General features: G+C 43.2%; 2 protein-coding genes across 3 annotated transcripts; one reads left to right on the forward strand and one right to left on the reverse strand.

Moving 5' to 3' along the window:
- The first annotated feature begins 1,189 nt into the window (after positions 1–1,189).
- LOC119502199 (fructose-bisphosphate aldolase A-like) lies at positions 1,190–10,884 on the forward strand. Its single transcript, XM_037793027.1, has 8 exons — positions 1,190–1,340; positions 3,579–3,701; positions 5,500–5,766; positions 7,794–7,954; positions 8,215–8,298; positions 8,802–8,976; positions 9,081–9,280; positions 10,522–10,884. The coding sequence occupies exons 2-8, from the start codon at positions 3,590–3,592 to the stop codon at positions 10,612–10,614; spliced, it is 1,092 nt and encodes a 363-aa protein (XP_037648955.1). The 5' UTR covers positions 1,190–1,340; positions 3,579–3,589; the 3' UTR covers positions 10,615–10,884.
- A 2,615-nt stretch (positions 10,885–13,499) lies between these two features.
- Positions 13,500–26,287, reverse strand: gps1 (G protein pathway suppressor 1). Of its 2 annotated transcripts, none has more exons than XM_037792331.1 (14): positions 26,120–26,287; positions 22,049–22,141; positions 19,538–19,719; positions 18,877–19,041; positions 18,264–18,399; positions 17,880–17,957; positions 17,587–17,647; positions 16,130–16,224; positions 15,869–15,963; positions 15,664–15,769; positions 15,442–15,522; positions 14,762–14,899; positions 14,480–14,614; positions 13,500–13,963 (listed from the first exon to the last, which is right to left on the reverse strand). In XM_037792331.1, exons 1-14 carry the CDS (start codon positions 26,150–26,152, stop codon positions 13,889–13,891), a joined length of 1,473 nt encoding a protein of 490 aa, XP_037648259.1. In that variant the 5' UTR covers positions 26,153–26,287; the 3' UTR covers positions 13,500–13,888. The 2 variants fall into 2 exon arrangements, with proteins under 2 accessions (XP_037648259.1, XP_037648260.1); XM_037792332.1 differs by having other exon boundaries at positions 16,139–16,224; positions 26,120–26,286.
- Between the last annotated feature and the right edge of the window lie 691 nt (positions 26,288–26,978).

Below are 26,978 nucleotides of genomic sequence, written 5' to 3' on the forward strand. Positions count from 1 at the left end.
AATCAATCAATCAATACTTTTATTGCCCAACCCACAGTTGATTGGAATTTGTCTCGGTGCAGTGCTCATTAAAAACAGACAGAAGCACACACATATAAAAAAAAAACATAGAGTACATAGAAGACAACCACATATATTTATACAATCATTCAAACCAATAATGCTAAAATACTGTGAAGAGCCTTGTGCTATTGCAACTTCCCCTAGAGTCATAAGCATTCCTAAAGTGTGTGTTGGCTGGAGCTTAGTTTCCTCCTGCAAAGTGCCTATGCATTAGAGTTTAGGTGCCTAATAGCATCAGGATGTCCTACTCCTAAGACCCTGAAATCTCCTCCCAGAAGGAAGGATTTGGAAGAGAGAACTAGAGGAGTGGGAGGGGTCGGCAATCACCTTCTGCGCCCTGCGGCTGATCCCTGTGGCATATAGATGGAGGCAACAGATGGAATGTCACATCCTATATATGATTTTAGAGGCAGTTTCACACCACTCTCTCTAACCGTCTCCTCTCCAAGGCGGTTGTGCTGCCGTACCAGAAGTGAAGTAGTTAATAATAAATAACAATTAACTACATAGATATAAATGTAGTTAATAATAAATAACAATTAACTAAATAGATATAAATGCAGTTAATAATAACTAACAATTAACTACATAGATATAAATGTAGTTAATAATAACTAACAATTAACTACATAGATATAAATGTAGTTAATTGTTATTTGTTATTAAAATAAAAAATCGTACACCAACAACTCGGTAAAAATTTTTCAAAATTAACAGGAATTACAATTCAAGTGTAAACCTTCTTAATGCAGCAACAAATTGGTCAAAACTTACATAGTATATGAGCGTAGAAATTAATAGAACAGATCGGCCCCATTGTCACCGATATCCAATCCATCTATTTGAGTCAGCATCAGCCTGATATCTGATCCGGTATCGGTATCTGTGCAAAAACTATGGTTAAGTTTGATAAGGCTCTATGGGAGATATGTGTGACGCAACAAGAGAAACCTCTGTAGAACTATGAGGCAGGATGTTTGAGCAACTCGTGAACTAATAATGACCTGTAAGACAAAACGAGGGTTAACAAACGCCCAGGAATTCAGCATCACCGTTCAACCCGTCAGAGCCCGACGACACCACGACAACGTCCTCCTATTGGACGACGCGTTACGTCAGTCCTGTTGAAAGCCGAGCTCTGATTGGACGAGCCCGGCGAGGTCCCGCCCCTGTGCTGTTCATCAGTAACCCCTCCGCCCGGTCTCTCTCTCCATCTCTGCCCTCTACGACAGCAGCTCTGCATCTCTCTTCTGCCTCCTGCACGGCGAAACAACCCGGTGAGTTTTAGTTTTATTTATTTAAACATGAATTGTTCTCTTCACGTAGAGTTTATGAGTCTAACTCCTTTATTTATTAGCCTACTTTCCCACCATTTCTGTTCTGTTCCTCTATGTTCTTTGCCGAGTAGCTGTATCAGCAGAACAGGAAGCGGTTTTTCCTGAAGTTTTTCTGGAGGCCGTCTGTGTCAGGGAACTCCCAGTAGAAGTCCTTCAGATGACTTTTGGCAAGGACGCGGAAGTGCCGTTATAAAAAAGCTGCTCCATGGTATTAGTACTGAGTTACTGTGATGCAACAAGCAGGAACATGTTGGTAATACTTCCGTAAAGCCCAGCAGCCAGTGTTGGGCAGGTTGAGTCTCAGACTCTCTGGCATGATGGGAGTTATTCATCAGAAAGCACTGTTGATTGTCGAGATTCACTTCATGTTCAAGTGGAGGCCGTCACACAGCGGAGGAGAAAGTAGGAACCAAGTCAAAAATGGCAACACAACATAATACTCACTTTAAAGTAAAAGTCTTGCCTTCACAATCCTGCTTAAAGTGGGCTGCTGAGGTATTATCAGCTGTAGCTGCTTATTAAAACTTAACTGTGACTACTGCAGTCTAGTTGTTCTCAACCTGTAGTCATCAGGCCCCTTTAAAACTGCAGTGAGGAGAAATGGAGGAAATATGATTTAAAGATTTTTTTTTTTAAACGGTCAATATATCCTGACAGTGGTGCATGTGACAGGTCATCTGAAAAAAAATGATGTGTCCACCGGTGCTCCTAACTGCATCTGCAAGATTTCACAGACCCGGAGGAAAACAACCAATCAGAGCTGATCTGGAATCTGCCTTCTCTGAGCAGTTGTCAATTACTCGCAAACTCCGATCAAACGGTCAAACTAGGCAGCGCTGATCAAATATGAATCAATATTCTGTTACTATAATGCCTATTTCTCTCCTCAAAGTTTTCAGAATCATCTTGTAGTGCACTGTTTAGCTGTAAAATGAGAAAGTTTGTGACCCGGCAGCCATCGAGTTGAGGAAATACCAAGCACCGCCCACCAGTTGGAGAACAGCCAATAGGAACGCTCTCTCTCTCTCTGAAATGACCTGTGATTGGTCAAAGTCTCCCGTCACAGGCTAGATTTTTTTAAAGCCTGAAAACAGAGCCATGAGGAGGTGCAGATGTCTAGTTATCTCTCAGAACACTTGAATTACAATATGCTGAAAGGTTATTATGGATTTTTTGCCCAATGATGCCAAAAATATACTGACTACTGAAGCTTTAAAGGGTCACCAGATCAATCTGGATTAATATATGAGGTGATTAATAGGAGAGGAAAGAAGAAAAAAAACAAGAAAAGTTTTTTATACACAAATCAGTTTTCAGACTTTCTCTAATCTTCTAAGCTTCCTATTCGTGTCCTAAAACACCACAAGGCCTCGCTCACTGCTGCTCACATCATGATCCCATTCTATCTTCTGCATCATTTAACCACTTTCATCCTAGTACAATAACTGAAATGAAACCATATGAGAATTTTAGAGGGGAACTGATTTCTCCTTATTGTATTTTTATTATTACTATGATTATTATTGTTTTATTTGCAAGATATATGTATCCCCCCCCAGGGGGGTTGAGTCAGGAAGGGCATCTGGAGTAAAACCCAATGCCAAATCAATGTGTGGATCGATGATTTGCTTTGGCGACGCCAAAACGGGAGCAGCAGAAAGATGAACAACATTATTATTTCATTTAAATATGTGTTTCTGGAGGAGCCTGGGGATAGGAATTGACATAGAATGTTAGCAGGTGCTGCTTTTCTGTTTTGATTTTGTATATTTTTTCGATCTGGAGGTTGAAATATAAGATACCCATAAATAAAACACTATTTTCAGTTGAGAAAAAATAAAGAAATATACTGTATAAATGAATAAATGATGCGGTTCAACTGTTTTTCTCACTGGAATTGAATTTGTCATGGACTGGAGAACGCTCTCAGTGAATAGCTTTTAGACCTTGCAGATAAAAACTTTGGGACATACAACAGTTTTTAAAGAATGTAAGAAGAAAGAAAAAGTTCGGGTCTCTTAACATTTCGTTATCAGATTTGGAGACTATAGTGTCGACATGTTGAGGTTTGATTTTGTAAGACTGTACAATCTCCTTCTGTTTCTCAACTGATATGTTGATATGAGTTATTAAGAAACAAGTCAATATTGGTATCTCTCTTTGTCCCTTTGTCTCCAGACTCAGTCAACATGACTCATGCGTGTCCCTTTCTGAGTACTGAGCAGAAGAAGGAGCTCAGTGATATCGCTCAGAGGATCGTAGCTGCTGGAAAAGGCATCCTGGCAGCCGATGAATCCACAGGTACGACTGAATGTGTGACCTGCAGTAATGAATGACATCCAGTTATCCAGTTCAGTAACACAGTAATCACATTAAAACAGTTACAATATCGATCTGCTGGTTTGATACTTAGAATTATAAAAATGACTTTAAATGAAAGTAACCTGATGAAAATATAAAAGCACCTACAATCTATTGTGTCCTCCATTTTTGTACCCACTAACCAGGGATGCGAATTTTTAAAGATTTTCTTAACCGACCCTCGTTAACCGATTATTAACTGACAACATCTGTGCCTCGCATGCAGCGGTGTACCAGCTGCAGTGTATGAGCACAACAGACAACCGAGTCTCCAGTTCACCGTCCGGGAGCGTTAACTAACTAAGCGTTAACTGGCGTAATTTGAGCGAGTGTCCGACAAACCGTGTATGTATTTGTGCTACGTTAGCAGCCGTAGCATTGCCGGTGGCTTCATGCTCGCCACTGCCGCCACACACATACAGTCTGTCAGCGCGGGGAAAATTTAACGAGTATCCGAGAGACCGCGTGTGTGTGTGAGGTTGTCAGTGGCGTTGTAGTTGTGAACGTAGGAGTAGCAGACAGTGTGTGCACAGTTTATTTGTCGATGAATAAATGTTACGAAACTACAACTCCGATCCGCTCAATCCAAGCCCCCCAAGAAGTGCGCCGGTCGTTGATCCCAACTTTCGTAGTGGCCAAACGGCGGTACTGCAACTTCCGTGTCTGTCACGTGATGCCATTGGGCCCAAAAAGACTTTTTCCCATAGACTTAAATTGGGAAAGAGACATCTGTAACTCAACGGATCATTTTTTTCAGGTGAATCGACTCCCCACTACGAACACTCTAATAGCCCTTATTTAAATCATTTAGTTTTTAAAGTTGTAATACGCACTAATAGCCGAATCCAGAGTTATTTCCCTTCCTCCGTTCATGTGAATGAGACCCAGACCGAAAAAGAAATAGTCATACATAAATGGGTTTGAGATCATTTAGAAACAGTTTGTTCACCAGAGAGCACTGACCAACTCACTACATATCTTGGTCACAATTCTATAACAGGGCTGTGTACTGGCAATAATCTAATACAATACGTATCATGATACAGGGGTTACCATTCAGTGTATTGCGATATATAGTGATTTTTTAAAATCTAATTTTAAGAAATCTGTCATAGTGTAGCCTAAAGAACACACAGCCATATGCATAATATATGAGTAAATAGAAGTTGACTTTTTAATGCAGTTAGAACAGCAGGATCTGCATTTGCATTTTTATCACAGTTCCTGTAACATCCAACATCACAGCGCTACTTTTTGTGTAAGCTGAGCCAGTTATCAATTCAAAATTTAAAAAAAGAATTGATACAGTATCACAAAACATTACATGGTGAAACTCAAGTATATCAATATTTTTCTTACACCCCAATTCTTTAATAAACCACGTTCAAGGATGAATATTGGCTGATATGTTGTTATTGGATTTTTTTTTAAGCCCTCCCGTTACCTCCATCTGTTACCTGGTGACATCTCCAGTCGTCATACTCATCGGGCTAAAATGTTTGCGCAACAAACATTCTTTGACGCAGGCAGTATACGTATCGGTTGTGGGCAAAACAATGTAAATGCCAAAGAAAAAAAGAACACCATTTAACTCTGAACTGAAGGACAGTTTGAAGATACAAGAGGCCAGGTTTCACAACCTGTGCTTCAGACAGTGAAATTATCTGTATGATCATTACAACATCAGCCGTGTCTCTAACTCTACTCACCTTCTCTCTTCGTCTCCTGGCGCCTCCAGGCAGCATGGCCAAGCGCTTCCAGGGCATCAACGCCGAGAACACGGAGGAGAACCGGAGGCTTTACCGCCAGCTCCTCTTCACCGCCGACGAGCGGGTCAACCCCTGCATCGGCGGCGTCATCTTCTTCCACGAGACCCTCTATCAGAAGACGGACGACGGCAAGCTCTTCCCCCAGCTGATCAAAGAGAAGGGCATGGTAGTGGGCATCAAGGTGGACAAGGGTGTGGTTCCCCTCGCTGGCACCAACGCTGAGACCACCACTCAAGGTACGGAGGGAGAAAAAACAGGTGTACACAGGATCGATTTCTTGTTGTTGGAACACGTGTGCCCCTGAGCAAATATCGATAAGGTTACTGATTACCGATGGGCTTTACTGTCATCAGCATGTAGAGATGCTGCAGATTTACACTGACCGACACCAGGAAACAGAAAAGCTTTCAAAATGAACATGCATTCTATATGAGCATAAACTCATATATGGCACACCGAAAAGCTTAGTTTCTGCAAAATAGGTTGGCGTTTTTGAAAAAAATATTCTTATTTGCTTTCTTTTTGAAAGTGAGATGAAGATGGACATCAATCTTGTGTTTGAGTTGATTTATTTTTGTTAATTTTATTGTATCTCCAATGGCTTTTACCATTTGCTAATCTTCACACATTAAAAAATGTTTAAATAAAACATTAATACAATCGTGAAAGCAAGGTGCAAGAGAGACGATCTTAACACAACAAAACAAACAAAATGATCAATGATATCAATAAATGGTTCAAATGACCACGTATGATGTAAACTAAATAGAGGCAAACAGTGTGCCAACAAGCACAGACAAATGGCAGCTAATTACAACAATACAGCTACATTTAAGAACACAACCATCCATGAAAGTAATGAAAACTAAGGTGGGATCAGTGTGTTAAGTACAAGCAGTGTTGGGGGAGTAGCACTACGAGTTTAATTACATTTCCTAGAAGCGGTCAGGTAGCATGGCTATTTTCAGAATCATGTACCATTTCCACTTTTTTTTTTTTCCACTAAGCAGGGCAGCACGACCAAATCAGCGGGGCCTGAAGTTGCACTTTTTATTAATTGCAACAGTTTCTTTTGTAATGGCGAGTCATCAAAATTCACGACGGCGCCACCATTCGACAAAACCTCACAATCTTCACAAGGAAGCATCATCGAGGTCTTAAGGCTTTCCTGACCTAATTTGAGATGATAATCTGATTAGTTTGTGAGGCAGAGTGCATCAACATGCAAAACTTGACATTTCCTGTTGCCAGTAGGTGGCGCTATGACTGATTGGGAGTCACAATTTGCACGTGGATGTCGTCAGACAGGGACTTTTATCGGGCATGAGAAATTTGGAGCAGATTGGTTAATGTACAACAAAGTTACAGCAACTTCCTGTCTTTTTGGCAAAAGTCGCTTTTTTTGCCGCCACGCCACGGCAACATAGTTCCATAAAAATGGAAGCTTTGAAGAACTTTTCATCACAAAGGTCTTAAGACTGGAGTGACCAAATTGGAAGTCGATCGGGTTAAATCTCTCTCTAGGAGGAGTTCGTTAAAGTATAGTGACTGGACATGGTAAAAAAAAAAAATGCCTAAAATAACACATTCAATTAAAAATGGCCGACTTCCTGTTGGGTTTACGGTATACCTCCGAGAGGCTTTTTTCTACGTCTTAACATGTTACATATACCTGCCAAATTTCATACTTCTAGGTGAAACCACAATGAGGGGTTCCAGCTTGGCTCTTACTGCTTGTTTTCCTCCTGTCTGTGAAATCTTGCAGACATGTCAGACAATCTCTGCCATGTTATTTTTTTTTTTTTTTCAGATTACCTGTCTCATGCACTACTGTCAGGATATAGTGACCGTTTTATAAAAATAAAAAAAGTTTTTTAATCATATTTGCCCCCAATCTTGCCTACTGCTGCTTTAACATGTCAAACATCTCATTCACCTCATGTTAACGCGTAACAGTAGCAGGAAATACTGATGAACAGTAGGATTTTGGAAGTCCTGTTTGACAGTGTTATGTTTAATTTATCATATTATAAATGCAAACTCATTAACAGTCAGCATTGGAGGTGTATTTCTCTACTGCTAACATGTAGTGATTGAGCTAAACTGCACGCAGATGCATAGAAAATACGAGAATGAGTGGCGGCGGTATCGCTTCTTCAGCACAGAGAACAAACTCTCCCGACTCCTTTTCTCGCCTCTGCTTCCCACGCCTTCTCTCATCACTCAAAAACCTCAACCACCTCTGTGCCGTGTCTCTTGTCAGGTCTGGATGGACTCTACGAGCGCTGTGCTCAGTACAAGAAGGACGGCGCCGACTTTGCCAAGTGGCGATGCGTGTTAAAGATCACCCCCAACACCCCGTCCGAGCTGGCCATCAAGGAGAACGCCAATGTGCTGGCCCGCTACGCCAGCATCTGCCAGATGGTTAGAAACACATACACATTTATATTCTAAGATGTACGGCTCAGTTAAAGAACCCTGTATTGTCAGTGCAGTGATGAAACACAATCAGCCTTTACACAACTCTGTAGCCTACACAGTTGGCCCATTTCCCTTCTAACTAACTTGTGTAACAGTTGGTACACAAGTCCCAACCCCAAGACAGGAAGTGCTATTGTCTGTTGCCATGACGTTGGTTGCTACATTCTCTGACATCCACATCTATTTAATGTCCTCCCCTCCAGCATGGCATTGTGCCCATCGTGGAGCCCGAGATTCTTCCAGACGGTGACCACGACCTGCAGCGCTGCCAGTATGTGACTGAGAAGGTGAGTGATGGTGGTAGCAGAAGGAAGAAGAAGGATGGGGGGGGGGGGACTGTAACGAATGGTTAACTTGGCTGAGACTGACCTTTTGAAATGGTTTACCTCCGATATGACGGCGAGGATGAAACTGTGACTCTTGTTCATGCAGGAAAATGCCGACATCACCCTGAATTTGGCACGTTCTCAGCAAAAACTGCATGCATGCCGGCCAGCAATCTGGTGATATGTGGTGCATAGTTTCACTTTGATTTGAGTTGTTTGGATCGTGTCTGATCGTGCCGTGTCTCGTAAAGTTATGACTTAATTCTCCTAATTTTATTTTCATTTCAGTCATGTTTCGTGGAGGTGAGGGACAGGTAGTGAAGTGTACTATCGGGCACCAAAGAGACATGCTCTATTCTCACACAAAGTGACTTTCTAAACCCCCAGCAGCAGTCATCCTGCCGTCACATCTGTGACTGTGTTTCTGAAACAGGGAGGTTTTATTGGATCCTTTATCTTTCTAGGTGTTGGCAGGTGTCTACAAGGCACTGTCCGACCACCACGTCTACCTGGAGGGCACGCTGCTCAAACCCAACATGGTGACTGCCGGGCACTCCTGCTCTAAAAAGTACGCCCCTCAAGAGATCGCCATGGCAACTGTTACCGCCCTGCGCCGCACCGTGCCCCCCGCGGTGCCAGGTGAGACAACGGACATTTAGAGATATCTGCACATGTGGTCATCACGAGTAAACCTTATTCACACCTGACCCTCCTCCTCCTGTGCATTTTCTCTTCCCCCCCAGGTGTGACCTTCCTGTCAGGTGGTCAGAGTGAGGCAGAGGCCACCATCAACCTGAACGCCATCAATAAGTGCGCACTGCACAAGCCCTGGGCTCTCACCTTCTCTTTCGGCCGGGCCCTGCAGGCCTCTGCACTGAAGGCCTGGGGAGGCAAGAAGGAGAACGGCAAGGCCTGCCAGGAGGAGTACATCAAGAGAGCTCTGGTAAGGAGGGAGTGGGAGGAGGAGGAGGAGGAGGAATCAATTTTTTAAAGCCAGAATCGATATATTTGCTTCATTTGAGTCTGTGCAGAGGTAGAAGGAAGTTACCGCTTTTATTGTTGTAGTCTGAGTAACGTGACGTCACATCCGTTCCGTATCCGTCAACCAAAACAAACCGCAGCGAGCCGCCACGAGCCAAAACTAAAAAGTATAGAACGGCGGAGGGTCCACGTGGATACGACCTGAACCCTCACATGTTAAATCCAGCGTGGTAAACACTACACATCCCGTAAAGGATGGAAACACTTTGGGTTTCACACATTGCAGGAAAAGCAGAGCTAGACATCACGGCTAAAGCTGCATGCTAACTCTGTCACGGGCAGGAAACATTATCATATCGCGGTAACGTTGCGGTCGAGCCGGCCGTCGCTCTCATCTCCGTGGTCAAATGGGCCGACGCTACAACTGTAGAGCACGCATATACTGACATTTATGTTAAATGCATTCAAACGGCCCCGATGGAGCTGACCATGGATGGATAAAGAGAACAGAGCTGACGGGAGAGCTAGAGACGGACTTGGCGAAGTTAGAGGAAGTAGACACGTGTGACTACGTCCGGTTTTCAAAATAAGGTGTTAACAAAGGGAACTGTATATACAAAATACATATATGGAAATAAGATTGACTGATATATTCACCAGAAGTATAAAACATTACATGTCCCTTATAAATTAAAAAGAAAACACCACTAATTTGTGAGGGAAACGTCTTTATTCTTTGATTTTTGGGTTGCTGAAAATTTTTTATAAATAATTCCTGACAAAGACTGATATATTTGACTTCAAGACATCTCTGACTACTTACATGCTGAAAATCAAACATTTTACTGTATTAATTTAGATATTTTCCAACTTAAAAGTCCCTAGAAGTGTATGATTCAACTTTTCCCCGTGGTCTAATGTTAAAAAAGTTATCGCAATATGGAATCGATATATGTATGTGTGTATATACAGTATAATTTGGCCTTTTTATCTGTTATTGTAACTGCAAATGGACGAAAACTCAATAAAATATTCACACAAAAAAAAACAGACTTACCCTTTAACGTGCAGAAAAGGACGAACATAAGCAGTCACGAGTTCTGACTTTAACTTTGTGATGTAAAGTCATGAAAATAGTGAGTTTTATAAATAATAGAAAAAACAAAATCCATGTTCTGACGCTGTTTTTATGTCTCTCCACAGAATAACAGCAAGGCAGCTCTGGGGAAGTACGAGGCCTCTGGAGAGCAGGGAGCAGCTCAGGAGTCTCTGTTTGTGGCCGACCACGCCTACTGAAGTCAGCCAGGCTGCTTCATCCCCACCTCAACCCAGTCACCGCACTCCTCCCTACCACACCACCCAGTCACACAGATTAACCAACCAGTTAGTGATGAGAGCCTAATGAGTTCCTGGATAGAAACGCATTAGGATTTGAAAAAGATGACGACCATTACGACGGAGTATTAGGGCCACATCGAGGGAAAAAAATTAAAATCTGAGATTTTGAGAATAAAGTCATAATATTACGAGAAAAAAAGTCGTAATATTACAAGAATAAAATCATAACTTTACGGAAAACAAAGTCGTAATATTACAAGAACAAAGTCATAACTTTACAGGAAAAAAATCGTAATATTATGAGAAAAAAGTCGCTTGACTTGGTGTGCCGTGTCATTTTTTTGTTGTTTTATTCGTGCACTTAAGCCCCACAGAGAGAGAAAGAGAAGAGTTCCCCTTAAGTGTTGTCCTCAGTTTGTAGTTTCTAACATTGTCTTGATGACTATGAAGTACATGTGCCTTCATTATTCAACTGAACCAACTGCTGGAGGGAGCCTTTCGTACAGGATGATCGTATGGTATAATGAATATACAGTATTAGTGTATACACTGGAAAGAGATTCAAATTAAAATATTCCACGACTAATGATGTCCTGTGATGTATTTATCGCTTTGTGTACATTTATTGATATTTATTTCACACTTTATTCTGAATGCCTCACATCCTAAGGTGCTGTTCCTTTACCTCAAGTGCACATAACACAATGAAATGAGACGGTGCAGCTCCATCCTGACCCTCCTTTGATGGAAATTGGTGTGAGCTTTCTGATTTTCCAGCTCAGCATCCGTATCACCAACTGCTGAGGAAAGGATGCAGAAATACCACTGGAATAATATACCTATAGACTAGTTGCACTTCTCATCATCACAAATATACAAGTGTCAAATATATTAGCTTCCATTAGTTGCAAGAGGAATCAGTCTTACGGTACATCTACAACTCTTTCTGTGAGTCCCAACCTCAGGTGACTGAACAATTTGCATTTCACACCTGCAAACATTAGTCACAATATTCTACTAGCTCGCTCTCTCTCACAGGAACATGACTTTTTTTAATATTGCCTGTATCATACAATACTGTCAGGATATAGTGACTGTGATGGAATTTTCTATTAAATCCTCTCTTCTTGGTCGGGAGGTCAGAGTGTTCGTCAGTGTCCCTCTGTTGACATTATTGGGTTGGAGTCCTGTCTAGAGGAGCCACCGTTATCTGTACAGCTGTGTCTGTAGTGGGGACCGTAGAGCCAGTCGCTGGGGCAACCAGGGTCAGAGATGCCAGAGGAACCGAGTAAATCAAAACATGATAAGGGTAAGACACTGAGCACCAGGGAGGAAAGGCAGAGTTGTGACGCCTTCACGCAGAGAGCACCTCAATGGTGGAGACCTGACGATTGCTCCTTGATGAAGCTTCAATAAACCTTCTAAGTAAGACATCAACAGCTCCGGGACCTCTTCCTTCCTATAAGTTAACTTGTGTAACAGAAATTCCATCACAGTGACCATTTTATAAAAATAACTTTTTTTTTTTTTTTTAATCCTATTTGCTCCAGTTCTACCCACTGCAGCTTTAATGACATTATTTGAGGTGTAGAAATCTGCCCTTATACCAAAGTCTTTGACCCTAAACCTCGGTTAAACCAGGTCTGCAGCTGGTTTAAGTTAAACCTCTGCTGCAGTGACATTTAGTGGATTTCCGCAACCGCAGGTGCAGTTGTGGAGTGCTGCAGCTTGGACGCAGAATTGGGATTTACAGGGTTTTATCCCAAAACACCGGTTTAAACCCAGCCTAAATCCTAAAGGTCCAGTGTGTAGGATTTTGGCAGAAATGGAATATAATATTCATTATTATGTTGGCATTAGTGTACAATCACCTCAAACTAAGAATTGTGTTTTCATTAGCTTAGAATGAGCCCCTTCATATCTACATAGGGAGCGGGTCCTCTTCACGGATTCCACCATGTTGCTACAGTAGTTCAGAACAGACAAACCAAACTTTCGAGAGACTTTCGCGATTTGATGTTACCCGAAGGCCACCGTAGTTCTCCGACACGCTTAGAAAGGGAAGAGTGAGCGGAGAGGTATCAGTTGGTTACAATCTGAATGCCACTAAATCCTACTCACTGATCCTTTAGGGCCCAGACCCAGCGACGAACGCCACCAGTTGCGTCGCCTTTGTCTTGGCCATAAAGCTACACTTGGAACACACAGCATGCACTTGAACACACCACAAAGACTACAGCCGACGGCCAGTCAGCACGTACGTTCTGCGCCTACGCAAGATGAAATAACTCTCCACACCAGGAGGCGGCGGTAGTCTGTATTCGTTATTCAAAAAAGGGGAAACTGGAAGAGCGAGGACGGCGATCCGTTAGCCGTCGTTATAATAAGTACATGAAACAAAGCGGCGTCTTTCATGTCGCCGTGGAAATATTTTGGAAATTGGAACGATCAGATGAGATGAAGATGAAAAATGAGAAGCGCCTTCTGTGTGTGTCCTCTCGACCTCTCGCTTACCTCACTTCCGTTTCTCTTCTCGTGCACCGATTCGTTTAAGCCGAACGGCCAATCAGACTGATTTCTCTCAGCGACAGGTGCCCACGCCGATTCAACACGCTGAATCGTCCGGAAAAACTCCCGACACAGGCAGACCAGATCTGACGCAGCGAAAAAAAACTAAGCCGACGAAAGCTCACCGACGGACGCTCACTGTCCCACAGCCGACCGTTGGCTTGATGTGTCCGGACCTTTAAACCTGCAACTAAACAGGAGCTGACAGAACAACAGCCTCGTTACTTTAAGCACACATACATACAGAACTAATGCATAAAAACAACCAGTGAGTGTATGTTTTGGTAGGTTATTTTTTTTATTTTAAAACCTTGTTTCTGTTATTGAGGCCTCCATCATGTGTAAGCAGAGCAAAGCTCATCTCTTACCAGTAACGTACAGCTTAAGTGCCGAGCTTTCACATTTTCTTCCTGTCCAAATCTCCCGATCAGACTAACTAAAGGATTTTTACCGTATGTCACCTGATGTGATGACAGAGATCATTTCAGAACATTAAAGTCTTTATATATCGTGTGGCGTTCCCGTCCTTAGCAAAGAAACAGGAGGTGGAGGTGGGGGTGGGGGTGTATGGGGTGTTGACGAACGGTTGGGTGACCATTCCTCCTCCAGTCTGCGGCTGCTGTCGGCAGAGTCGGCGTGCAGACTTCGAAGAGGACTTTCCTCCTCACATGTTGGTGCTCATCCTGGTCTGGCTGTTGGCTGGTGTCAGCTCACCCTGGCTGCCTTCTCTGGGTGGAGACTTAGAAGTGGAAAACAACACGAGTGAGGCACCGTTTTAATGTCAGCGGTGAGAGTTTCTATTCAAAACAACCATCAATATAATCGTTGAATTCTCAGATTTTTTTTTTTTTGTATTTTGGTATCATCACTTTTCACAAATGAGACCGTGTGGAGACAACCGGCAGCCTCTCCTTCACACGTGAGAGGGATTGTATTGTAATTCAAATAATGTGCGTGCATTATGTTATATATACTACTACTATATTTGGATTAATGCTTATCTTAGTCTTAACATGAGAGTATGAGGATGTATGGAGGACTGAAAGATCAACCGTCTGACCGTCTGTTCAGCTCGTTCAGAGCTAATGAACGGACGACAAATCTATTTATTTTTCATTTTGGCAGGTTCGGTCTTCCATACCTCTAAACAATCCCCTGTCCCCTCCATCCCTATTCCTCTAAAAAAAAAAAACTCCTGCTAAGATGAATACAGTTGAAGCTGTGATGAAGAATAAAAAACACAGATGTTTTCTACCTTGACGTGGATCTGGTTGCGCAGCACGGCGGCTCGGAGGATCATGGCTTTGGCTCGTCTCTGGAACTCTTTGCCCATGTGGATCGACTTCTCAAACGTGGTGCTCCTCTGGTCCACGTCCCTCGCGTACAGAATCTATCGACATGTCACACAGTACCCGTTTGTATCGTGTTTCAAAATGAGGAATGACTCATTTTAAACACTTTCTTTTGTGTGTGTGTGTGTGTGTGTGTGTGTGTGTGTGTGTGTGTGTGTGTGCGTGTGTGTCTGTGTGTGTCACACCTTGCTATGGGAGTCAATCCGTGCGTTGATGAGCCCCTCCAGTATGAGCTGGGTGAGCTCGTCTTCCAGAGCTGCTACTGTGGTGTTGAAGGCCTGAGCCATCTTGGTCATGTCTGCTGACACGTAGGGGCTGAAATACTGAACACATACACACACACACACACACACGTGTCACATGTCTGTCGTGCTACTATTAGCCGGTAGCTACTTATTCATCAAAACCTCCTTTTTTTTGTATTATCTCAGTCAAAAGAACATATTAACTAATTGAACCCTGACCTCTGGAAATTAAACAAGAATTACCGCCTTGCGGTTGTTTGCCTCCGCCGACCGGTCAAGTGTCAGTTTACATCCATGTCCGTCAAAAATGTGACCTTAGACCACCAAATTCGAAACAGTTTTATCCTTGAATCCAAGTGAACGTTTAAGCCAAATTTGAAGAAATTCCCTCCATGTGTTCCTGTGATATCATATTCACGAGAATGAGAAGGACGGACGGACATCCCTAAAACATAATGCCTAAACCATCGCGGAAGAAGAGGACACATTGATATGATAATTAAAGCTCAAACGATGGAAACCGCGCCAAGCGTAAAAGCTTTTTTTTGCAATATTTAAATTTTTTTCTCTGGAATTTTCATAAAAAGGCGGTGGATGGAAGCTCGATGTGTACGTCTCACCTGAATGAGGGCTCTGTTCCTGATCTGGCTGTACAGTATCTTGACGTGTGGGGCCAGGTACATGTCCAACAGGAGGTTATCCTGGAGAAACAACACAGTCACTCATCCCAACACATGATGATCACATAATGTTGCCATGTCATGTACTTCCACTACCTCTGAATTTTAAGTGACTATGACCACGTGTAGCCTTAAGTTTAACACAACGGTTTCCACTCTGACCTTCATTTCATCCAGCAGCTTGAGACAGGACGCGTACTTGGACTCGTAGAACTTGAAGATGATGTCACGGATCTGAGGTTCCAACTCTAGAAATAACTTAAAGGAGCTGAGGACAGAGAAAAATATCAATCAACACCGCGGACTTCTAATCGTTACATGTACAAAGACATTTTTTTCAGTTTACCATTTACTGGACTACTCCTACCTGCTGGAGATGACGTTACGTTGGAGCTCCTGTCTGTCGAATGTGGCCAGAGCACACAAGCCTCCGTACACGGCTACATTACTGGGTGACAGGAGCTGCAGGGAACAGAACACACACCCTGTTAGTGATTTCAGACTTCAGCCCGAAGGTAGTCCGAGCTAGAAAAACCTACTGTGTTCCATAATTGAATGTGTTTTTGTACAAAACTGTGGATTTTATACGTTCATTTGGTGTATGGAGGTGCAGTGGGCCATAGCTTACATCACTCACCTCTGGACAGTCACAGTGGTCGAAAGAAGCCTGCAGGAAGCACTTGGCAGCTGGTTTATATTTTCGAGAGGCCAACTCTGCCAAGCCTGAAACACAAGAAAAAAAAAAAGTTAAGACGACGACTACATCCTCCTCCAATAATTATAGAAAATTGCTGGTAGCTCTCGGAACATTTTCTTTTTCATAAAACAGTAGAAGAAAACAGTTCATATTTATGTGTGGTTACCACTGGGGTTGGGCCGGTGTAAACATGTTTCAAACTGGTTTGATATTGAGCAACAACAACAGACCGGACCAGTATACTAAATCTTACCACTAGGTGTTGCACTTGACTCATCAGCCAAGTGAGTCTAAGTGAGCCTGGGCCGAAGTTGTTGCTAACTCCGGGGCGAACCCCCTTCGCATTCAAACGGAAAGCAAGACACGGAGATCTTGGCTCGGGTCTTCTTGAGGAGTTGTAGCATTTATTTACCGCACTGCTACGTTCACAGCTGTTACCGCTAACTTCATACTCGCCGTCACACGCGCTCTCTCGACCGCACACTCGCTAACGTTACGGCCGGCTGGGCTTGCAATATACCGGCTGATGGAAACCTGTCTTGTCTCGTCACTCCAAAAAAACACATGAACTTTCTAGCAAACAAACACGTGTCCCCCCCCCACTCCCTCCCATCTCTACTGATATTTGATTCGTCAACGTCACCGGCCTCGGCTAGACGCACAGCCTGTCAGACACTAGTAGCTCCTTTAATCTGTTTATAAACAAATAAATATTGTTAATCACGTTCTCATATTGGGCTGCACGGTGGTGCAGTGGTTAGCACTGGCGCCTCACAGCTAGAGGGTTGCAGGTTTGAATCCAGCTTGGGACCCTTCTGTGTGGAGTTTGCATGTTCTCCCCGTGTTAGCGTGGGTTTTCTCCGGGTACTCCGGTTTCCTCCCACAGTCCAAAGACATGCAGGTTAGGTTAATTGTGGACTCTAAATTGGCCGTAGGTGTGAATGTGAGCGTGAATGGTTGTCTGTCTATATGTGTCAGCCCTGCGATGGACTGGCGACCTGTCCAGGGTGTACCCTGCCTTCGCCCAATGTCGGCTGGGATCGGCTCCAGCCCCCCCGCGACCCTTAACGGGATAAGCGGTTGCAGATGGATTGCAGATGGATGGACGTTCTCATATTGCTTATTACTAATGCAATACAAGCTGGATTTAGAGCTGTGACGCTGTCGGCAGAGAATGCTGATGTCAACTACTTTTTAAATTGCCAGAACGGGTCATGATGACAAAATGCCAGTTCAACCAGTTGGCATAAAAATCAAACCGTTGTTAACTGGTACAACCGACCGGCCAAACTCTAGTTACCACACAGCTACTTCTCATCTGATTTTCCCAACTGAACTTGAGGTCATGCTGGGTGACATTATCACAACAGAGCATAATGCGGTCTTACCTGCGGCACACTTTAATTTGGTGAGGACTGCTTGATTTTGGCTATCTCGCTCTCCTCTTTGCTGAAACAAAAAGAAACAGAAACAGCATCAGCTCAAGGCATTCGTCATCTTAGTGAAGAACTTTGAAGAACAAAGAAGGGCTGGAAATCAGTCTGACTGTTAATGGTAATGATACTTATTCCTCAAAAAATGATGAGTATGTTGAATGTTTCTGTGATTTAGTCGTGGAAAGTTTCACGTTTTAACACAGTACGGACACTGTGGCCTCTGCTGCGTGAGGGGTGGTGCTCACCTCTGCTATCTCTGGCGTGGATTCTGCTTTGTTGACGTAGCTCAGTACATGGGACCAGTTCTGGAGGTAAACACTAACCTGTAGGCACAGAGGAGAGGATTTGTTTGCTGGAGATGCTTTGTTAAAACCCCCTCCCCGTGGTTTCTTCCCCATTTTGTGGCACAAAGCGTAAAAAAAAAACGTCCGTTCTACTTGAAAACACATATCTCGGGTTTGAGGTGCTAAATACTTATTCAAAAAAATCAACAAAAAGGCAGTACATACAGACAAGTGTAAGGAATATATTCTTAGAGAAATGAAACCAGCGAAGCGTAGCAAGCATCCATAACTCCAACCACTAGCCGTTACACTAGTTACTGCCATATGAAAAGAATGGTGCAGTACCTTGATGACATTCAGACACATGTTAATGACGTGCTTAGCGCTGGTGCAGTAGTCTCTGGCTCGAGAGTAGCACTTGAGGGCGTTACTGAGGTCACCACAGTCCAGGTAATGATCCCCCAAGTCGTCGTGGCCTCTCCTGGGGGAGGAAGAACAGAATGGAAGGCGGGTTGAGTGGGAGATAAAGAGGTGGTAGATGCAGGGGAAGGGAGACCTGACCTGTAATCAGCTGGGCTTTCCCAAGCAATTTCTAATGGCCAAGCTGGATAAACTAATCACCATGGACCTTCTGTCTGTTGCTGGTGTCTTTAATGGCTTCGGTCATGAGGACCAGGTACTGTGTGCTGTTGAAATGGTTCTCTTGTTGTATATCTAAACTCATTCTAACCCTTTAAACTCTATAATAGAAATGGTCCGCCAGTGCCTACACTGATATTTTTGCTTATTGTTACGTCTTTTCTTGGAGTATGCTTCATTTCAAGTCTGTAAAACCTAAGTCAATAATTCATAATAATTGATAAAAGTAAATAAGTACATTTTTCTAAATAAACACGAAAAAAACACATATTGATTCAATGCAAATTAAATCACTCAACCGTGCCGTGTGCCATCGTACCTGATGCTCTCTTTAATGGAGTTTCCCTTGTAGTTCTTGAGATCGGTATCCAGTTTCTCCAGTTTGAGCAGAGCCTTTTTCCTGGTGGACTCAGCCCAGGCAGAGTCCAGGGGAGGAGGAACGACCCCACCATCGGGTACCGTGTCCGGCACACCCTGCACTTCCCTACAAGTAAAAAAAAGTATTTACATTATTGACAAAATGATTTACAGGAGAGTTCAAAGTTAATGTATATGCCATCAAATTGTGATGCAGTACACTGTGGCCCCCGGTATACATTCCTAACCTCTTTTCTTATTTAAAGCTAAGGTTGGCAGTGTTCTTCAAATACATTTTTTTTCGTTATACTTGTTGAAATTCTCTTCATCTCTCTCTTTCTCTCTTTAAAATATCCGGTATCTGTGGCTGTAGCAGGACTGTAATACCTGGCCTTCTCACTAGATTGTGAGGTTAACCAAAATAAATCTCAAATTGTCGGATGAAACTCCGACTGGCAAACCAAGAACATATACAGAGCAGGCACTCCGTTACACCGTGAATCAATTCATTTCCCTTCATTTACTGAATCAACTAACGCTATTTATTCCCAGCAAGTCGACACTTAATTCCCCAGATCCACTCTGTTTGAACTTCTGCCAGGGGGGATCACTGACTGTAATACCGTGTGGCCTCTGTGAGTTTGCGGTGGATCTCTTCGTAAGTGTCGACGTTGAAGGTCCTCTGGACGAAGGTGAGGGCCATCTTCAGGGCTTCGACCCGGAGCTGAGGGCAATGCTCAGCAATGAACTGAAGCCTCTCGATGCGCATTAACCCACTGTAGCTGGTCGCATACTGCTCCAGGTCCTACACGGGGAGGGGAAAGGTGAAAGATCTGATTAACACAATGTCCTAAACTGCTCCTCTGAAATGTTCACGTCACATTATGATTTCATTGTCTGTTAGATTGAAGTGATGTCACAGTAGCTTCCCCTGTATTTGGTCATATTTGGGTTAGGTGGTCTAATCAAGTGTTGGTTGTTTTCATTTACCCTAACCCCAACCCTTCTTGGCTAGATCACCATCGCAAAAGAGATTTTTTTTTCTCAATGGATTTTATTTGGTGAAATAAAATACATAAAAATTTAATAGTGACAATAAGAACAATAATGAGCAGAATTCATTGCACTTTTATTCTGTGACGGGGCAAGAGTATGAAATGTAGCCCTATGATGGACTTAATGTTATATGTTAATGAGGAAGTTATATGAAATTACTTTAAGTTATAATCTCCTTAACTTAACAGGAAAGCACTGTATGTAGCGCAGACCCCCACCAAGGGCTAAAAGTCTCTTTGAAATATCATCAAGAGGTTTCTTGCAGATTCAAAATCACAGCACAGAAAATATAACGCATAGGCTACATCCACACCTATACGTTTTAGTTTTAAAACGCAGAACTTTTGCTACGTTTATGCCTAGCGCTCGCACTACTCCAACGTTTAGAACCCCGAAAACGGAGACGTTTGAAAACGCTGCTTACGCCGTTTTAGCTTGAAAACTAAAGTTTGGACGGGCAGAAACGGAGACCTTTGAAAGCGATGACGCAGATGCCCACGTTCGCTCCTCAATTGGGACTCATCAGTCGCAACGTGTCCTTCCCCGATTCGTCACGTGTCAGGTTCAATACTTCGGTACTTCGCTAGCAGCAATGGGGCTCAGAGGTAGAGCGGGTCGTCCACCGAGAAGAAGGTCGGTGGTTCGATCCACTGCTCCCCCAGTCTATATGTCGAAGTGTCCTTGGGCGAGATACTGAAGCCCCGAAGGCTGCGTCATCGGTGTGTGAATGAGTGTGTAGATTCTGATGGGCAGGTTGGCACCTTCAAGCTGCCATCAATGGATGAATGCTGACATGTAGTAATGTAACGTAAAACACTTTGAGTGGTCAGAAAACGAGAATAGCGCTATATAAATGCAAGTCCATTTACCACTGGAGCTCAGAGTGTCGGAGTAGTGAACAGAAACCAGTCGGGCGACTGTTTGTCACGCCGGTTTCCATTAGGGCTGTCAAAATTGGCCAAAAGATTTGAATATTCTTTCGAAAAAACACACATTCGTAGCGGTTCGACTTAAAGTTTCTGGGGTGCCGGTCAGGTTGGGGGCCCGACAATTTTTATTGTCAGAGTCTTGTCAAACCCTACAAAGGGTACATGCATCAGAATACACCATATAACTCACATGAACCCTTTTAAATAATGAACAATGAGACTCAAATAACCTGGCTGATTTCCATCACACAACCACACTTCTTTTCAACAAAGAATATACAGTATTAACAGTACAAGTTTTCAGTGAATCGGTAACGCGTGAAAGTGTGAGCAAGTGAAGCACGAAAACAGTCCAAAAGTAACAATCTACAATTCGTGCCAGGATTTCCCAGTAGCAACAGGAAGGTGAGTATGGCAACACACCACAGTCCATTTAAGAGAAGTCTCTCAGTTCAGTTCAAAGGACATCTTCACTTCAACACATTGGTTCAAAAGATTCAAATATCTAGCATCCAGAAGCTCACAGCTGATGATTACATACGTGGTTTGTTTACGTGATGTAACGTAACGCTTGCTGTTAGGACACGGTGTCACTCTCTCTGCGGCAGAGTTCTCTCCATCATTACGGTTGAATTATTCCTTGTTCAGCTTGACTCAACAATACATTTCATTTTCAATGAAAGCGACGTTGTGGGACTGTCATGCGGTGCACTCGGTGCGCGTGAGGCAGACAGCCACGGCAGTTCTGCTTTTTTATTTCACTATTGAATACTAATTTTCATATTCAAACATCTGTTTGTTTGTTTTACTATTCAAATATGTATTCAAATTTAGAATATTTGTTGACAGCCCTCGTTTCTATCCAAGTTAGTTTTGTTAGGTCATTTTGAGACAAGACTGTAAAAGAGTTCATTTTAAACAGAACTGTGTGTACAATGATGCAGCTGAAAAAAAGTGCAGTGATTCAACTGACGATCCTCTGTGTTTAGGGGGGGCAGCCCTAGATCACAGTGACCCCTGAATACCTAACAACAGGGATTTACATCACTGTCAGTCAGTTACATTGTATGCCACCATCACGGGTTAGTGTTAGTGGGTAAGTGTGTGTGTGTGTGTGTGTATATATATGAAAGTCTGTCAAGTCAGTACCAGTGTTGGGTTCTCCACTATGTAATTGGTGTCCGGAGCATTCTGCTGGTCCTCCTGGGGGTCTGCATCTATCTGCATGGGCTCCACAGACCCCTGAGAGAAACACACCGGGCACAGAGGTTAGCAAGAAATCCCAATGCAAGACATGATCCACTGAATAACAACAAAATAATACCAGAACTGGAATAAAAATGTTTCAAATAAGCATTGAGAAGATGACTAGAGTCAGTTTTACAATGAGCAGCAAATCCTCTCTGGCTGCTGTGCTGGGGTGGGATACTGGAAAAGATTATTAAGACTGTCAACCAGTGAACCATAACAACCACAGCAAACTGTGTGCTGCAGCCCGGTCCAGCAGCTGAGCTACGTAAATATCATCAGGCTGAACTTCTGCTGCTGCTGCTAGTGTTAATGCCGTCTTGTTAACCTCAGGAACAGCACTTGGTTGCACCAGCTATGCGTAACTTCAAAAGTAGCCTAGTTTGAAAGTAATTTGTAACTTGTTGGGACGGGGCTCCCCTGCTCCCGGCGCGACCTCGGCAATGTCGGCAAACCCACCCGACCCATCTTGAAACACGGACCCCGTCTTGCTTAACATGCTTTTTGTTTGTCATGTCATCACAAATTGTTTACTAGGGCACAAAGTTCTTCATAGATCTAGCCTCTTAATTTTGCTCTCAAAGTGCACCAAATTGATGCTTTTAACTTTAAACGTGAGGTCATAAATGCCTCTGTGCGCCTCGTGTTTTCACAGGAGCGCCCTGAACACCTCAACTTTAAAAATAATTAAACTCAGAGTGGAAAAGCGCCTGACATCATTAGCGTTTTTTCTCATTGCGTTGCCTTGTGTTGAGTATCTAGTGCTTTATGACTTTACTAACCGTAGTTACCATGATCTGAACAGAAAACAGGAGACAAATTGGTGCAGTTCTTGAGATTTTGGTAAGTTGTTTTCATTCATTTAAACTGTACAATTAACTATATGAGTCGCATACAGTTCATGGTTTGTACTAAGGTAACAATAGCACTTGTTTGGTGGTTGCCTAGCAAAATATGGAATAAAAAGACGCAGCAAACTGCAAAAAAATGTTCCGTCTGATCAAAGGCAGTGCGTTGCGCTTCACCTTTTCTACCTGCAAAACGAGCTGCGTCTGATCAGGGCCTTAGTTTAGCTTTGAGAATGTCAAGTTTGTGCAGAAAACATTATCAACTCCAGCCCAAACAGGAAACGTTAACACAGAGGTTTTGTCCATTCTGGGCTACTGTAGAAACATGGTGGCTGGCTCAGTGAAGAGAGGATCCGCTTCCTATGTAGATATATAAACGGCTCATTCTAAGGTAACAAAAACACGACTCTTCTTTTCAGTTGATTATACACTAAAGAAAACATACTTATTAACATTATATTCCATTTCTGCCAATGCATCACCTCAATTAATCAAAAATACCCCACACCTCACCTCCATTCCATTATTGACACACAGTACACCTGAACTGAATGGACTGTAATGCTGTGCAACATGCTGCCTTCCACTGTGGAATTGTCTGAAATATATTAATTATTTCTTTTTTTAAATATTTTTGAGAGTTACAAGTTCTTTTAATATGGTCATGGAGCATATATACTGTATATTTGTCTCCTAGGGGTATCGATCCTGTGCAGAGGGTAGTTTAGTTTATTTATTGACTACACTGAGGGTGTTTTATCCATCCATCCATCTTCAACCGCTTATCCGGGATCGAGTCGCGGGGGCAACAGCTCCAGCAGGGGACCCCAAACTTCCCTTTCCCGGGCCACATTAACCAGCTCTGACTGGGGGATCCCGAGGCGTTCCCAGGCCAGAGTAGAGATATAATCTCTCCACCTAGTCCTGGGTCTTCCCCGTGGTCTCCTCCCAGCTGGTCGTGCCTGGAACAACTCCCAAGGGAGGCGCCCAGGAGGCATCCGTGCTAGATGCCCGAACCACCTCAACTGGCTCCTTTCGACGCAAAGGAGCAAGGACTCTACTCCGAGTCCCTCACGGATGACTGAGTTTCTTACCCTATCTCTAAGGGAGACGCCAGCCACCCTCCTGAGGAAACCCATTTCGGCCGCTTGCACCCGCGACCTCGTTCTTTCGGTCATGACCCAACCCTCATGACCATAGGTGAGAGTAGGAACGAAGATTGAACGGTAGATCGAGAGCTTTGCCTTCCGGCTCAGCTCTCTTTTCGTCACAACGGTGCGGTAAAGCGAATGCAATACCGCCCCCCCGCTGCTCCGATTCTCCGACCAATCTCACGTTCCATCGTCCCCTCACTCGCGAACAAGACCCCGAGATACTTAAACTCCTTCACTTGGGGTAAGGACTCATTCTCTACCCGGAGTAGGCAAATCCATCGGTTTCCTGCTGAGAACCATGGCCTCAGATTTAGAGGTGCTGATTCTCATCCCGACTGCGTCACACTCGGCTGCGAACCGATCCAGTGAGTGCTGGAGGTCGCAGACCGATGATGCCAACAGGACCACATCATCTGCAAAAAGCAGCGATGTGATCCTCAGCACACCGAACTGCAAACCCTCCTCCCCCCGACTACGCCTCGATATCCTGTCCATGAATATCACGAACAGGATTGGTGACAAAGCGCAGCCCTGGCGGAGGCCAACCCCCACCGGAAACGAGTCCGACTTACTGCCGAGGATCCGAACACAGCTCTCGCTTTGGGCGTACAGGGATTAGATGGCCCTGAGAAGCACCCCCCACAGTATCTCCCGGGGGACCCAGTCATATGCCTTCTCCAAGTCCACAAAGCACATGTAGACTGGATGGGCATACTCCCAGGCCCCCTCCAGGATCCTTGCGAGAGTGAAGAGCTGGTCCGTTGTTCCACGGCCAGGACGGAATCCGCATTGTTCCTCTTCGATCTGAGGGTGTTTTATATTTTGATAATTTATTTATTTATTGTGTTGAGTTGAATGTGCTTCTTATTTTTATACTGTAATTATACCTATTCTACCTTTATTCTTTTATTAAAGCTGACTCGGTGTAAACTGCCAATGTACTTGTAGGTGCAAATGGCAAATAAAACTCTTGAATCTTGAATCAATTGTCACACAGTGGTCCTTTAATGCAGCACTTCTATACAAAAAAGTATTAAACATTCAATAATAAGAGGCAGGCTTCTTGGACTTTTATTGCACATGATGAGACTAAAACTATTAAACTCAGAGGAGTTGTGGTGCCAGAGCTTCATGAGGCTTCATCCACCCATCCCTGAGGCTTATTATACATATAAAAGGTGAAGCAAGCTGCTATTTAGAGCTCATGTGACAAACTGCTAACAGGAAGTTAGGTTTGACAATGCTAGCTGTCGTTAGCTACAGGCTACAATAACAAACGCACATTGTTCTTCAGTCTGTGTTGTGTTTAGCTTTGGTGAAGAATCAAATTAAAGATGTCTGTACATCAGTAGCAGCTATATTAACTACTAGTTTGCGTCATGTGTTGTTTAGCCAGAGTAACGTTACATCAACGCTGATAACGTCAGTGTGTTTTGAGCATCACTGGAGGCCTTCAGCCGGGTGTTAGCCTGCAGCTCCACACGAGATTAACACAATCTGTCTGTTCAAACAGTTTACTGGTAAACACACAGTTACATTTAAATGTGTTATATAAAATGTGAGGGTCATTCCTCAGCAGTAATTGTCTCTTCTTCCTGCGTGTTGTCTTCCCGTTAGAGAGGACGCTCCGGTCAGCTTCAGCACAAACAATGACTACCAGTTTAAACAACGCTAGCGTCACTCTTAACGTTTAAGTTTCATTTACACAACATGCATACACGTCTGCTTCTTGGATGATTAATGCGCATGTTGCTGGCCTGAAACTGTGATCTTTAACCACTAACTGAACCCTGGCTAAACTGCAGTAGCCAGACAGCTAACAGCTAGCTACCTGCTAGCTGGTAGCAGGTAGCTAGCTACCAGCTAGCTGCTAGCTAAGGTTACAGCAGTGTAATGGAGATCCATCGTGTTCAGTTTGCAGCCGTATTGGCTGGATGGAAATGACGACAACAACGCTTGTTAAGACTTACCTGAAAGTTAAACACTTGCACAGGCAAAGGCATGTTATTTCTGCCCTGACTTCGGTGTGGTTATTGTCAGGTTGGATATATCAGAGAGATGTTGCTGTGCAGCAGCTGAGTCTTCTCCTGCTTCTTCTGTGGTGTTTATTGGCGGCTGGCAAACCATCTGAGAGGAGCATTACCGCCCCCATCTGGACTGGAGTGTGGAACAGGAGATTGTGCAGAAACAAAATAATACAAAAAAAATTAAAAATAAATAAATAATAATAATAAATAAATAATAATAATGATGAAAACTCTAGATTCGTTTAACTAAATAAGTTTATCTTAAAAACTGAATAATTTCACAGTATATGTTATCTGCTGTATTCCCCAATAGACCTGATAATAAAAAAATTCTATCTGCTATCTTGGTATCTCAGAATTTTGAATCAGTAAATTAAAATTTTACGTATAGCCTATCTCATTAATGTCATAATTTTGATTTACCACAAGTAGCCTATATATTTATCATTCCTAACTTTTCACCCATTTAAATTTTTTTATTTACTTATTTATTCATCTATTTATTTTCACCAACTACTACTACTGCAAAAATGACTTCAGACACCACATCTAGATGTGTTTTTCTCTTTGGACGAGGCTGGACCAAGAAGTCCCAAACACTGGCCCCCTGCTCTTTACTGGCCCATGGGCTGCTTAGTAATGGATGAGGAATCTAATGCATGTTGTCTCTGGGTAAGAACGTCAGCTAAATTCTTAAATATAAATATCAATATTTGTCTAAATCCATGGGACACCGATAAAGATCTAACAATCTTCTTAATATCTCTCTCTCCCTCTCCCTGTCCTGTAAATGCTGACAAGG

This window comes from Sebastes umbrosus, chromosome 14 (assembly GCF_015220745.1).
Source record: "Sebastes umbrosus isolate fSebUmb1 chromosome 14, fSebUmb1.pri, whole genome shotgun sequence".
NCBI classification, from domain to species: domain Eukaryota; kingdom Metazoa; phylum Chordata; class Actinopteri; order Perciformes; family Sebastidae; genus Sebastes; species Sebastes umbrosus.